The following is a 13,451-nucleotide window of genomic DNA, read 5'->3' as shown; positions in this document are numbered from 1 at the left end:
AAAATTTAAGTAATTTTTATAACATTCACTAAACACTAAAAATATTTAATAAGATTTATTTTAAAGAATGCTGATAAATAACAATAAAACAAAAATAATCAATGATACTAAAAAAACATATTAAATAGTCGCTGATTTTACTTCAAGTTTTTGGTTAAGTAATATAATAAAAAACATTTGATTAAGTAGCAGACACGGATTTTATCTACTTAAATAAAAAATGTTTGTTTTGTTTCAAACGTACTTCCGTTGTTATTGACTAATCAACTGTGAACATTGCTGTTTCAGAACCACTCTAAATTTTAAATTTAGTGCCAGTTGCCTCAGTGTAAATGCTTTAGTGGTTTTGAAATGCTTGTGGATATTCTAAAAGTTTTAGGATAACAAAAAAAAATTAAAGTTGTTAAAATAAGTTTATTTTTATCTCTAATACTCATCTAATTGTAGTAAAATGATTGCAAATAAATAAGATTTTTTTAACTTTCTTAGATAAGTTTATTATAAAGTATTAAGTTGTTATAAAAAAATAAAAATAATAAAGTAAAACTTAGATATTAAGATTGGTTTTTTATGTTTTTTATTTAAAATAAAGCTTATAAGTATATTTATCAATTAGTTGAATGTTGTTAATATAAATCTTATTTCACTTTTTCGATTTATCTCCCTTTAGCTACTTGCCGATGCCAACTGATGAAAAATAAAACAGTAATTAGAAAAGTGCTTAATCAAAAAATAATGTTGTTGTTTCATAGTAAATAAATAAAATTATTATTGTAAGTAAGTTAAAAGTAAGTATAAAAATTAAAAAAAATTAAAAAGTAACATATACTTTTGTAAAAATATAAATAAAGACCAATAATGCTTGATTATATAACAATTAAAATAACAATTCTTAGAAAATTGCAGTTAAACTACTAAAAATGATTATTTAAAACATAAAACAATACACACAAAATGAAATTTTGATAACAAAATAAAAAAGTTAATTCATCTGCTTTAAGACAGTAAATGCTGTCTTTTTTGTTCTTGGTCTAACATTTAATTTGATTCTGAGTCTCTGAGAAATCAAGTTGTCGATTTTTAAAGTAAACTTGTTGGTTTTGACTAACACTCCTTGAAAGCTGTTGCTTTAAAGCTATCAAGGCTTTTACAGTTAGATTAGTTGTTATAGGTTTAAACTTAAATACTGAATGTTTTTAATTTGTAAAGAAAGAACAAATACACGTATATGTTTCAATTCATTAGTTTTCAAAGTTATATTATTTTCCAAAGTGTATTTTTCAATGTTTTCCGAATAAAATGTTTTGTTATTTCTGCAACCATTTTAGGTGTATAAATGAAATAACAAATAATTGAGATCCGTAGAAAAAGACTTAATTTGATAATTAGCCTTTTACAATCTGTTTTTTTATTGTAACACAAAAGAACATTTATTTTTCTGTTTTAATTAGCTTTTATCAATTTATTTAAACTGTACAGTATTAAAATTAGAAAGTTTTATTAAAATGTTAAAAACTTTTACAGAAAGTTAATATATATACTAAAAACCACAGAAATAAATAAATTTAAATACATATACGAGAAAATCCGTTTTTCGTAAACTAACACAACCTTAATTGTTTTTTAAATTGAAAAAGTTTTTAAAATAAAGAGTAGTTTTCTATTTAGAACTTTGTTAATAGTGGAACAAGTATATCAACGACAATTTTTATTTTACAGTTTTAAAGTTTGTTGTAAAACAAGTCACAACCAATTATAAAAGGTTTAAAAATATTAATATTATATATTAATTTATACTATTTAGAACTCTAATTGTTAAATAAGTTGTTAAGAAATATAATAATAAATATCCAAATACTTTTCATTTTTATTTTAGTTTAAATTAAACAAAGTCCTGTGCCGGAAGACATATAAGTGGTCATTCTCAGTCTATAAAACAGGTTTATTAAGAATTACTTTGAATGTAAAAACGTGATAATATCATAACTGTTTACATCAACTATATATAGTTGTTCTTACGAAACTAAATAAAAATTATTACTTGTTTTAAAAATTAGTTTAACTTAATATATAACTAAAGTTTTAAATAGTTTTAAAAAAGATACAACTCAGATGATTAACCTTTTTAGTTGTTTATCTAAGTATTTGCTTTGTCTTATAGAGAAGTATTAGTTTTAACAATGTATAAAACTATTTTTCTTAATTAAAGTATATATCTTACTGTGGCATGACTACAAATCTAAGTCAAAGTTTTTAGTTTTTGTGTAAAATATACATCTTAACATAATCTTGTTTAATTTATTTGCCAAAATTAATTTTGAAATATTTTGTAAATACCAATAATTATAATTTGTTTCAATTGTAAGAAAACCTTGTTTATTCTATTTAAATATTAAAGTATTGTTAGATGACAATCAACTCAAAAAAAAAGAAAATCTATGGTATAATAAACTTTTAACTGTTCAAGTTTGCACTTTATTCATAACTAAAGACAAAGTTAATTTTTAACAGTTTTTTTATTAGAAGTCTGCCAAAATCCTAAAAAATTTAATAAACAATAGTTTATAGTTTTGCAAAATCTCGAAATTGACCAAAAAAATAGTGTAAATTATTTACTGTCTAAAAGTGCTACTTGATATTTAGCTACAAAAAAGTTTAGGGTTTAGAAAAACTGTGAAACTTTTCAAAAAAGTTTAAATTTATTTCAAATATTCAACTTCTTTTAGTTAAACTGTTGTAGATAAATAATATTTGGTTAAATATTTTCGAAGTAAGTTTTTTTTCTAAAATATTTATTTTTTAGAAATGAAAATAATAATATTAAACTCAAACTTTATAATTGGTTTTCGAGATAAAATAAAGTTTTAAGTATGATTAACCTTAAAGTTTAAAAATAAAATTGATTTATATTAGCTTTAAATGTTTATAAACTTTATTCTTATACTATTAACCGATGCCAATATAAAAATGAATAAAAATTTAAGCAGTAAAAAGGCTCATTAAAGAAAAATTGTAATTTTAGAGTAGAGTAAAATATTTAAGTGTAAGAATTAAATATGTTTATAAATTTAAAACTCTGAAAAATAACATAAATTTTCATAAAAATACTAATAAAAACCATAGTTATTTAATTCAATTTTGAGAAATGTTTAAATAAATTGTAAAAAGATTTTTTATTAATTATTTAATTCATACAATGTTAGTTTATAAAATTTAGAGTGAATATGCAATTATTCTGCTTTTCACAATAAATGTTATTTTCTTAATTCTGGTTATAAAAATAAATTAAATTCTATGTCGATAAATAGATACTGTGAGGGAAAAACACACACCTTTTAAAAAATGTAATTATAGACATTTTTAGATTAAAAAATAAATAAAACATTATTTTTATAAACTGTCAAAAATTTCAAGAGTCTTACAAAATTAGTTTTCAATGATAAAAATATTTAGACGACAAATCATAAAAGTTAAAAAAAATATTTACATCAAGCTTATTTACTTAAAAAAATACTTAGAATTAAAATTACATTGATTAAAACAAGAAGTAAGGAAGTTTTTTAAACTAAAACGATCGTTTTCTAAGAATATAAAAAAAGCGAATTGTCGATTTAAAAGCACTGTTGTTGGTTTTGACTATTCAGTCAGCTATAATGTTTTATGACTATAATGGCTTTCAAACTTAGATTAGTTGTTATAAGTTTAATTGGTGAACTGAAAAAAAGAAAATTATAAGGGTTTTACAGAGAAAAACTTGTTTTTCAAAAGTTAATCAGTTGTAGGGTTTTTCAAAAAGTATTTTTAGATGTTTTAATAGTACAGTTGCTGGTTTATACTGATCAGCTTGTTACTTTATAATTAATTAACGTTAATTATCAAAGTTTTTAAATTTATATTATTTATTGTAGAACCGAAAATTATTTTAAATGTCTTCACTTTGTATTTGGTAAATACATATATATTTTTGTTTTATTAGTCTTGTTAGTTATAGTGTATTCAAAAATGTATTTTTAAATGTTTGTTAAAAACAGTCTTTTCTCTTTCTGCAACTATTTTAAGTGTACAAACGAAACTACAAATAGTTGAGAAAAGTAGTTAAAAAAGAAAAAATGTAATTAGCTTAGTACAACCTGTTTTTGTTATTGTAACATAAAAGTTTAATATTTTTTTTGTCCACCGATAGCTTTCATAACTTTATTTAAGTTAAATTACTATATTTACAAAAATATGTTCGAGTATTAACATCTTTGTAAAAAAATAGACTATAAGGTACAGAAATAATCAAACTGTAAAAAATTTACTAGTCTAATTATTATTTTTCATTAAAATAATTTAAACTTAAGATATGTTCTTATTCTATATGACTAATAAAAATTAAACTTTTTTATTGCTAAACGACAAAAAATTTCTAAAATAAAAAGTTGTTTTTTTGTTATGAAGTTCGTAAGTAATGTAACAAATGTATAAATGTACAATTTTAAATATAAAGTTTAAAAAGTTTCTTAAAGACAAGCTACAAAAAATTATACAGCATTTACAAATAATTAACATTAATATACTCGCAGAGTTGTATTGTTTTTAGTCTTATTATTAATTTTTAGTTATTAACAACATATATCGATAAATAAACAATTATTTTGCTTATATGAGATAGTTTCAATAAAGTCACGTACCAGTATACGAGTATTTAATTTTTAATTTTTAAACTTATAATAAGAATTGCCACAGAGTTTTAAGAATGATATTATTATGACTCTTTGCATTAACTATTAATAATTATTCTTAATCCATTAAATTTTTAAATTTTCTTGCTATAAAATGATTTTTACTTTAATCATGACTAAACATTAAACGTATTTATTTATTTAAATACAAACAACGCGGATAACTTAAAGTTATAATAACCTATTTAGCTATATTTTATGTATTTGGTTTATCTTATAAAGAGGTATTGATAATTAAAATTATATATTTTTTTTATAACAAAAGTAGTTATCATACTGTGGAATTGATAAAAATTAAATTCGATGGTTTTAATTTTAGTAAATAATACTTCCTAGCACAATCTTGTTTTACTTTGTTTATCCAGAGAGCACATTTTTACATATTTTGCACTTATAAACAATAAAAAATTTTGAAATGTTAAAAAAACTTGCTTATTCTGTTAATATACAATGTATTGTAACTGACGATTCCATTAAAAAGAAAAGATGCGTTATTAAAAAATTTTGATTTATCAAATTTGTATTTTGTAATTGACAAAAACCGAAAGATATGAAATAAACATGACTGTAAAGTTGTTAGTAAAACATATATCTTAACACAATCTTGTTTTATTTTAGCCAAAAAGCACCCACTACTTATTTTGCAATTACCAATTTATACAATTTTTAAAATGAAATAAAAGCTTATTTATTCTTTTTTAACCTAAATTAATGTAACTGATGATCTATTTACAGAGGAAAGTTGTTTTATAACAAACTTTTGATTTATAAAAATTCTATTTTTCTATGAAAAAAGACTAAATTAAGAACTTTAAAATATTTTGTTTTAAATAAAAGTAAAAAAAAAAATTGTTAATGATTTATAAACGACGCATTTATATTTAAAAGAAAGTATTGTTACGTCTTAAAATAAACTTTTTATTTTTAAAGAACTTGAGAAAACTCATAAAGTAATTACAAGTAAACCACGATTGTTTAAAATAAAAAAAAATTTGTTTTGAATTTTTTTTTGAAAATTCTGCTGATAGTTTAGTTGAGGCAAAGAAGCTGATTGTTTGTTGAAAGATAAGTATTCTATATAGGTACTTAAAAAATAGAAGTAAAGTTAAAAATTTGATAAAATTATTTAACGTTTTATCTAAAAAATGAAAAAAAAAGTTTTGGTTTTTCTTAATTAAATATACTTAATTGTAATACTAAAATAAAGAACAGTTGTGTTAAATAGCAAAACTTATATCTAACACAGACCCTTTTAAAGTTAAAAAACTAGTTGTACAACCTTTATTATTAAATAATCGAACTATGACAGATACTTTCCGTATCAACTTGTTTATCCAAAAAAAAATATATCAATAGAAAAATGAAAATAACCATCTTTTTTATTTGGTTTTCATTCTGCTTTCTAGCAAAACCGTCGAATTGTCAAACATGTCAATGCGCATGCGAAGAGCCGTTTCCCCTTTCAAACAACCCCGTCAAGCGTGGGAAGAAAGGTCCGAAGGGGGAAAAGGGGGATTTGGGTGCGAAAGGTGAAGTAGGAGACACGAGCGAATTGGAGGATAGAATTGAAAGTCTCGAGTCGCTTGCTGCCGATCAACCAAATTTGATTGGTCAGCTCATCAAACAAACATGTTGGTTTTATTCGTTACGGTTCATTGCAAATGTCGTAAATGATTTATTGTTTAAGGAAAAGCTATGCGGCAGAAATTAAACTTATTTTCGAACAAAGCTTGTAAACACAATGTTTTAATATTTTACTAAATAGGATTATATAGTTTTTTGCCTTAACCAAAAAATATTGCTAAACTTATTGAAATGTAAAGAGCTTATTCAGATAGATTTAGAACCAAATAAAGAACTTTCAATTTCGATAAAGGGAAAAAAAAATTTAACTGTAAGCTGCTAGTTTTAAATATAGTTTGCTTAATTTATTCAGTTTTTGTTAAACTTATGTCTCTATAAAATACTACAATGCAATGTATAAAACATTGTAAAATTTCGTTTGCCGGTATTTGTTTAAAAATTTATTTTGAAAAAAAAATGTGTACAATTACACGTAGTATAGTATTAAATTATGTAACTATGTAAATTAAATAAAATGAACTAAAGTTTGAACTGTTTAGTAAAAATCGTTAGAAAACCATGAAGTTTTCAGGAAGGCAGTTAGAAAAATTCAAACATTGTATTTAATTTAATTTTTTTATACGCAAGTGCTGTTATAAACATTTTTGTAATAACATCATAGAACTTTAGTTATTAGATAAAAAAGTTAGTTTCTTTAGTAAATTTTCCAAATGCAGTATTTCAGAAGTTTTAGAATACATAGAACTTTTATTTTTGATTGTATTTAAAATCTTTAACTAAATTTCTTCACTAGTGTTTCAAACGGATAAAGTAAAAACAAAAGACTTAGGGTCATTATGTTAACTTAGTAAAAGGTTAGGTCATATTTATTTATAGTTTAAACTTTTCAATATTTTTTTACTTGATCAAGTTTTTAAACTATGAATAAAAACAAAAAAAAAAACGATCAAGGTTAAGGATTATAGGTAACAGTGATAGTAAAAAAAAGATATGACGAAAAAAAGTTACAGATCAAGCGTAAGGGTTAGTAATAGTAGTAATAGCAAAAACAGTTTATAAAAAGTAAGGAAAAAAAAAGTTCAGGGAATAAAATAAGAATAAAAAATTAAATTTCTCTATTCTTTGTTTTAATAAGTTATATAAACCTAAAAAAATTATTTCATATAATACAGTTTTTAAAAACAGCTACCTGGGGTCATTATTTTCGTTTGTTAAAAGCTTAGATCATACTTTTTACTTAATTCTTTTACAAACTAAATGGTTTATAATATTTCAAAAAACATCTAAAAATAATGAAAGGTAAGTTGAGAAAAACATTTAATAAACTACTAAAATATTATCTATTACATGTCATTTTTTATAAAACTTTATAAGAAATTAAACAGTTATTTCAAAAATTTAATATGATCTTTGTATAATTAAAAACCAAACTTTGTTAACTGAAGTATGCGAATTAGATCTAAGATTAATTGCTTAAAAAAATCATAAATTTAAAACAAAACTATTGTAAATTTACTTTGTCATTCGTTTTAAAACCACAGCACGAACTTTTAAGTTATTAAAACAAAAGTATTCATTATGTTTTTAGTGTATCTGAGACTGAGCATATCATACAACAAACAAAAGTGTAATATTACTTCATAATAGATTTGTACAATTGTTTTTTTTATGTTTTTAGGCATTCTACAATCACATACAAAACTTTTAAGATACTTTAAGTATATTTTATAACAAAAATAAACAATAAAATATGGTAGTAGTTTTTGTTTATAATACCCAAATTTCATAGTTTTTTTTTTTGTAAAAAAACTGTAAAATATGTTTCATAAATACTAAGTTGAACTACAATGCTTTCACTTTATAGTTACAAGATGAAAATTTAAACGTTAGACAACATAACAATAAACTCTTATACTTTATCCGAAAGTGCTTATAAGTGAAAAGTATCATGCACATACACTGTTTTTAAGAAGCAAAATATTAACTTTGTAATGAAGCTGCTGCGTTTACTTGCATTTCATATTTTAAAGATGGAATGTGTAGTTTTCGTAAACAAAATGACTATTTTTAGGTTATTGCAGTCAAGCATAGTATTGAATAACTCTCTCTAGATACATTTATTATTGTGATTGTTGATGATAAAATCTAGAGACTGAAAGTTAGACGTTTATTATTGAGTAAAAGTTGCATGAAAATTTATTAGTGTATTTTTATGATTGAAGTAAATGAAGTATTACAAAATACTTAACTGATATAGAGTTTTTTGAATATTTTATAGTTCACATTATTTAAAGTTGCAAAGTGTTTTTCACATAAAATTTTACTATTTAGAATTAATCATCTCAAGTTAGTTATAAAAGTAACTTATATTTTCAAAATAGTATTGTTGGAGTAGTGTTTTGTGGCTCATGTTCTTGTTAGATACAAATTGTTCAAACTGTCTTGTCCGATTTGTATGAAGTAGCATCTAATAATTGTAAGATAGTAAATAAATAAGGTAGGATTTAATTATAATGAGTACTACCAATAAATTAAGTGTACCATCCATACCTTACAACTTTTCTTTCTAACATACTGTATATTTTCCAGTAAAGTATGCGCTAGTGAAACAAAAGATGACGTCATTACAAGCTCAACAGTACTGTCAAGACATCTTTGAAGGCAATCTTCTAATGGACGGGATAAACACATTTCCACAGAAAAAGTAAAGATTTAAAAATAAAATGAAATTAAATTGAAACTTTACATCTTTTTGACAAAGATGAAAACTAAATTTTTAGTTATTTTTCTAAATGAAACAATAATAAACTCAGGATTTATTATTCAACACTGTGTTTCGTGCATTTATGCAATGATCAGAAGTTAATAAACTCTAGAAAGTAATATTTACCAGGCTATAATACTACTAAACATTATTTAGTATTATTAACGAATTTCAATTATATTTTAATTATAACTGTATGACGTAAAAAGAAAACAAAAATAAAACTAAAACATAACCAAAAAATTAAACAAATATGCAAAACAAAATAATTGTTGCAAAATTCTTATAAAATTCTTAACTAATAGGTTAACTTATTCTTATTTAAATAGAAGATATTATAAGTTGTCATTAGATTTAAATTTTATTATTATTATTAATGTAATTAAATGGTCTAATAAATTATAAACAAGAACAGCTACTTGTTCATAAAGATTAAAGAATTTTATTTAAGTTTATCGAAAAATTTGTTGTTAAAATCAATCGATTTTGCAAGAAACATGCACAAAATAACCAATTCAGACATATATATTAAACTTAACTCCTGTAAAACCGTTACCATACATAAAAACATAGTTTGAAAAGAACCTAAAAGAAAACCTTTTCGACACCCCACTAGGATACTACCAATGTACTGAAGTTAGTAAACTAGTCAGATTATTCCAATCAAATCATCTGAGTCAATTTTTTTCTAAAGAAAACTTTAAATTGTATATCGATAATGGAATTTTAATAATTAAAAAAGGGTCAAAAGCAATTATTGAAAAGACGAGAAAAACATGAAACCATTTTTCCTGAAGATAATCTAAAAATCAAGATCGAATTGGACAACTGAAAAATAGACTTTTTTGAAGTATCACTTGACAGAACGATATATATCATCCCCACAGAAAATACAATGCAAAAGAAAAATACATAAATATAAACTCTAACCATTCGACAAACATCAAAAGAGAGCTGTTTAGTATGACACAAAACATGCTTTTTTCTTTATCAATTACCAAAAGAAAAACTATGTTTAATAAAAACAATAAACCATTTTAGAAAGCATTAAAAACCGTGGCTTCAAAAACTTCTTAGAGTATACAACACAAAATAGTGTTACAACTTATAAAAAAAAAGTAAAAACAATATAAATAAATAATATATTACATCCCTCCTTTTAGCTCCACTGTAAATACCAACATAAGTAATGGATTTTTAAAAGTAATAGACAAGAAGTTTCCTGAAAACAAATCTTTTAATAAGTGCCATACCAAAAGTGTTGTACACAAAGCTTCTGTTACACATAATGATAAAAAACTGTATTATATTGGATCCTTCGCAAGAAATATTAAATAAGATATACGATCATATGCACAGATTCAGAAATAAAATTGTGAAAGTTTCTACAAACTTATGCTCTTTTATTGAGACTGTAAACTTAAACGAAAATAAGACCCAGAACAATGATAAATTGGAGAAAATACATAAAAGTAACTAAAGTGAGGACCAGGTAAGATATCCACTCTTTATAATGTAGAAAGATCGCGTTCGCTGATAAAAAATCATCTTTTAACTTCAGAACTAAACTAGTCGGTGAATGCAGGCAGTTTGCTAAATTTTATTTTAAATCATTCGATTTACTGTTATGTCCACTATTTACAATTTACTTCCTTATATATTTTTTTATTTTTGTACTTGTAATTTTATTTTTATTAATTATAAGACTTAAATCTACGTAGAAATATCATATATAGGCTTGTCAGTCTTGCTTCATAGAGTTTATTAACTTGTGATTTTTATATAAACGCAACAAACAAGGTATCGAATATAAAACTTTGAATTTAAAATTGTGTTGTTGTAATTTAGTTGCTTCTTTTTACTCGACCCTTTAAATTTTAAATACTAACTTATCTTAAATTTCTTAGCATTAGTTTAATTTTACTGAAAATATGTTTTTTTTTTAGTTTGTTTAGTAGTCGTAGCAAGTACAGACGTCTACATTAAAATTTTAAGAAAATAATAAAAACATCATAAAAATATAAAAATACTAATCATAAAATACTCTTTCATGTAAAAACATGATAAACCTTTTATGTTTTAGGAAAGTTTGTAACATAGTCGGAGCAACAACGGACGTTCACATTGGATTTTCAAGAAGCAACCCAGAGAACATCTGGAAGCGAATGGACTTGGATTCGATGGATGATTTCTCACTTGACTGGCATCCGGGCCATCCGAGTAGTATGGATTTTCTCCAATTGAAATGTGAAAGAAATGCTCAATTTGGAAAAGTGTTTGATTACGTTAGTGGTGTTAATTATTACTTTATTTGTCAGTACAATTAGAATTTCCTTTTGATTAATAACTTTTAAGCGGCTGTGTCTGAATTTGTTATACGCTGAACATATTTCTCATTAAAGCACAAAAGTATTTTCCGCTAAAAAGTTTATAGTTTTGTAGAGAAGAGTTGCGTTAAGATTTTTAAATATAAAACATTTCACATGTAATCTATATAGTTTTGATTTACTTTACAATTTTTTATTTACTCGTGATAAAAAGCTGTAAAACTTTTGATTCAATTAGTTTTTAGTTTTTTTTTTTTGATTTATTTATTTTAGATTCATAAACACATTATTATACTTTAAATGATAAAAATAAAATAAAAGTTCTATTAAATAAAAAGCGTGCATTAATTTGTGATCTTTTTTGTGTAAACTATTGAAAAGTTCCTGTTTATATTTCCTCAGGTCAAATTTTAATCAAAGATTAAACAACATCGTTACTATTTAATACTGATTCTTAAAACTATATCTACTAATTGTACATTATTTACACTTGGATATTAACAAAGATGTCTGTACTAAAAACTCTACATAGAGTCTATTAAAATAAGAGAAATTAATTTTGTAACGTGTCATTTTTTAATTGGTACTGATTTATAAAACAATTAATTAGCTATTTCTAAAACTTAATATTTGTTGAAACTTGAATTACATTAAATATATTTTTAAAACCACCAGACTAAATTATATTAGAATTTAATTAGTAACTTCATAATGTTGTATATCTTTCATTTACCTAGATTAAGTTAGTTTTAGCTAAAAGTTTTTTTTGATTATAGCCTTGTAAGCATACTACAGTTTTTGGTTTTTGTTATTATAAATCAAGGGTTTATATTCTTTTAGTGATATATAACTTAAAATCAAGACACTTTATGAATTAAAGTTATAGAAGTTTACTATTATGATATAAAGTTAAATCTATTAATTAAATCAAGCTGTATAATAAATAATTTTATTTTTCATTTTTTCCGACCGGAACTAGATCTTAGCAAAAAAGTTACGATCTAGATTCTCGAATCAAGTAGATTACTACTCGTTGGTTTGGTAGTCTTTGCTTTACTTATACTGTTAGAATTGACACAGACTCTAAAAACTAATCAGAGCCGTTCCTGGTGTAAACTTAGTACAAAGAGTTCTACATTTTACTTTTAATATTTAAATTACCTGTTGATAGTTTAATTCAAAAGTAGTTTTATGGTACTTTTGAAATTAAAATTTATATTTCAAAACTCATCAATAAAAATATTATGTGTTTACTAAAACTATATCAGTGTAAACACTTTGTTAAATTGTTATAAACTAAAAACCCCATTTAAAGTTTTACTTGTTAAGACAACTTATAGTTGATTAACAGACAGACAAAATAACAAGTATATAAGATGTCTCGTACAATATAATTATTAATATAATTAGCGAATAAAAAATTCTTAATTGTACCTTTTAATTGATAATATTCATTTTACAAGTAACTGTAGTGCTGTAAGTGCTGAAGAAAATATATATCAAGAACACAACAAGGATAAAAAATTTTTACTTTAAAAAGTTCGTTTAAGTTCTTTAGATTATTGGAATGCAAATAAATTTGTCGTCTCTTTCCATAAGCAGTTTCTCTGGCAAGTATTTGAAAATGTCTGATGCCTCTAACTGATTTCGCAAATACTGGATTCTCATAAACAATCGAGTCAATGTTTTCTAGCTCCTCATACCCTTCTATCCACCCGATCATTTCTTCATCACTAGCGTCTTCCTTCTCAAACCACAACACCCAGTTTGTGACACCTTCTTCGCAATGGTATGGGTATATGTTTTGCATGAGGTGGAAAAAATTTTCTGTTGGTGTGTTTTTTTTGATAATTGACTTCATAAAATTTATTTTGTACCAAATGTTGAGTTATACTCGTGCTTACATCAGTTGATAACTAAAACACTTGGATAACTTAGCTTTTAGTAGTCTAGTCTAATTACACTTAATCTTTTTAGAGTATATGTAAATACATTATTTTTTTTAATATAGTGACAACTAATAAATATCTTTTTTAATTTAGTTTTGTTTAT

At 23.4% G+C, this 13,451-nt stretch overlaps 1 protein-coding gene across 2 annotated transcripts; it reads left to right on the top strand.

Annotated features, from left to right (window-relative positions):
• The first annotated feature begins 6,076 nt into the window (after positions 1-6,076).
• Positions 6,077-13,133, top strand: LOC145840891 (uncharacterized). Of its 2 annotated transcripts, XM_082948239.1 has the most exons (4): positions 6,077-6,355; positions 8,898-9,012; positions 11,156-11,357; positions 13,002-13,133. In XM_082948239.1, exons 1-4 carry the CDS (start codon positions 6,085-6,087, stop codon positions 13,029-13,031), a joined length of 618 nt encoding a protein of 205 aa, XP_082804365.1. In that variant the 5' UTR covers positions 6,077-6,084; the 3' UTR covers positions 13,032-13,133. The 2 variants fall into 2 exon arrangements, with proteins under 2 accessions (XP_082804365.1, XP_082804364.1); XM_082948238.1 differs by lacking the exon at positions 13,002-13,133 and having other exon boundaries at positions 11,156-11,833.
• Positions 13,134-13,451: the final 318 nt, after the last annotated feature.

The sequence above is a fragment of the Thalia democratica genome, chromosome 7 (assembly GCF_965202585.1).
Source record: "Thalia democratica chromosome 7, ktThaDemo2.hap1.1, whole genome shotgun sequence".
NCBI classification, from domain to species: Eukaryota; Metazoa; Chordata; class Thaliacea; order Salpida; family Salpidae; genus Thalia; species Thalia democratica.
The sequence above is the reverse complement of the archived record's forward strand: the minus strand, read 5'-3'. Positions and strand labels throughout refer to the sequence as shown.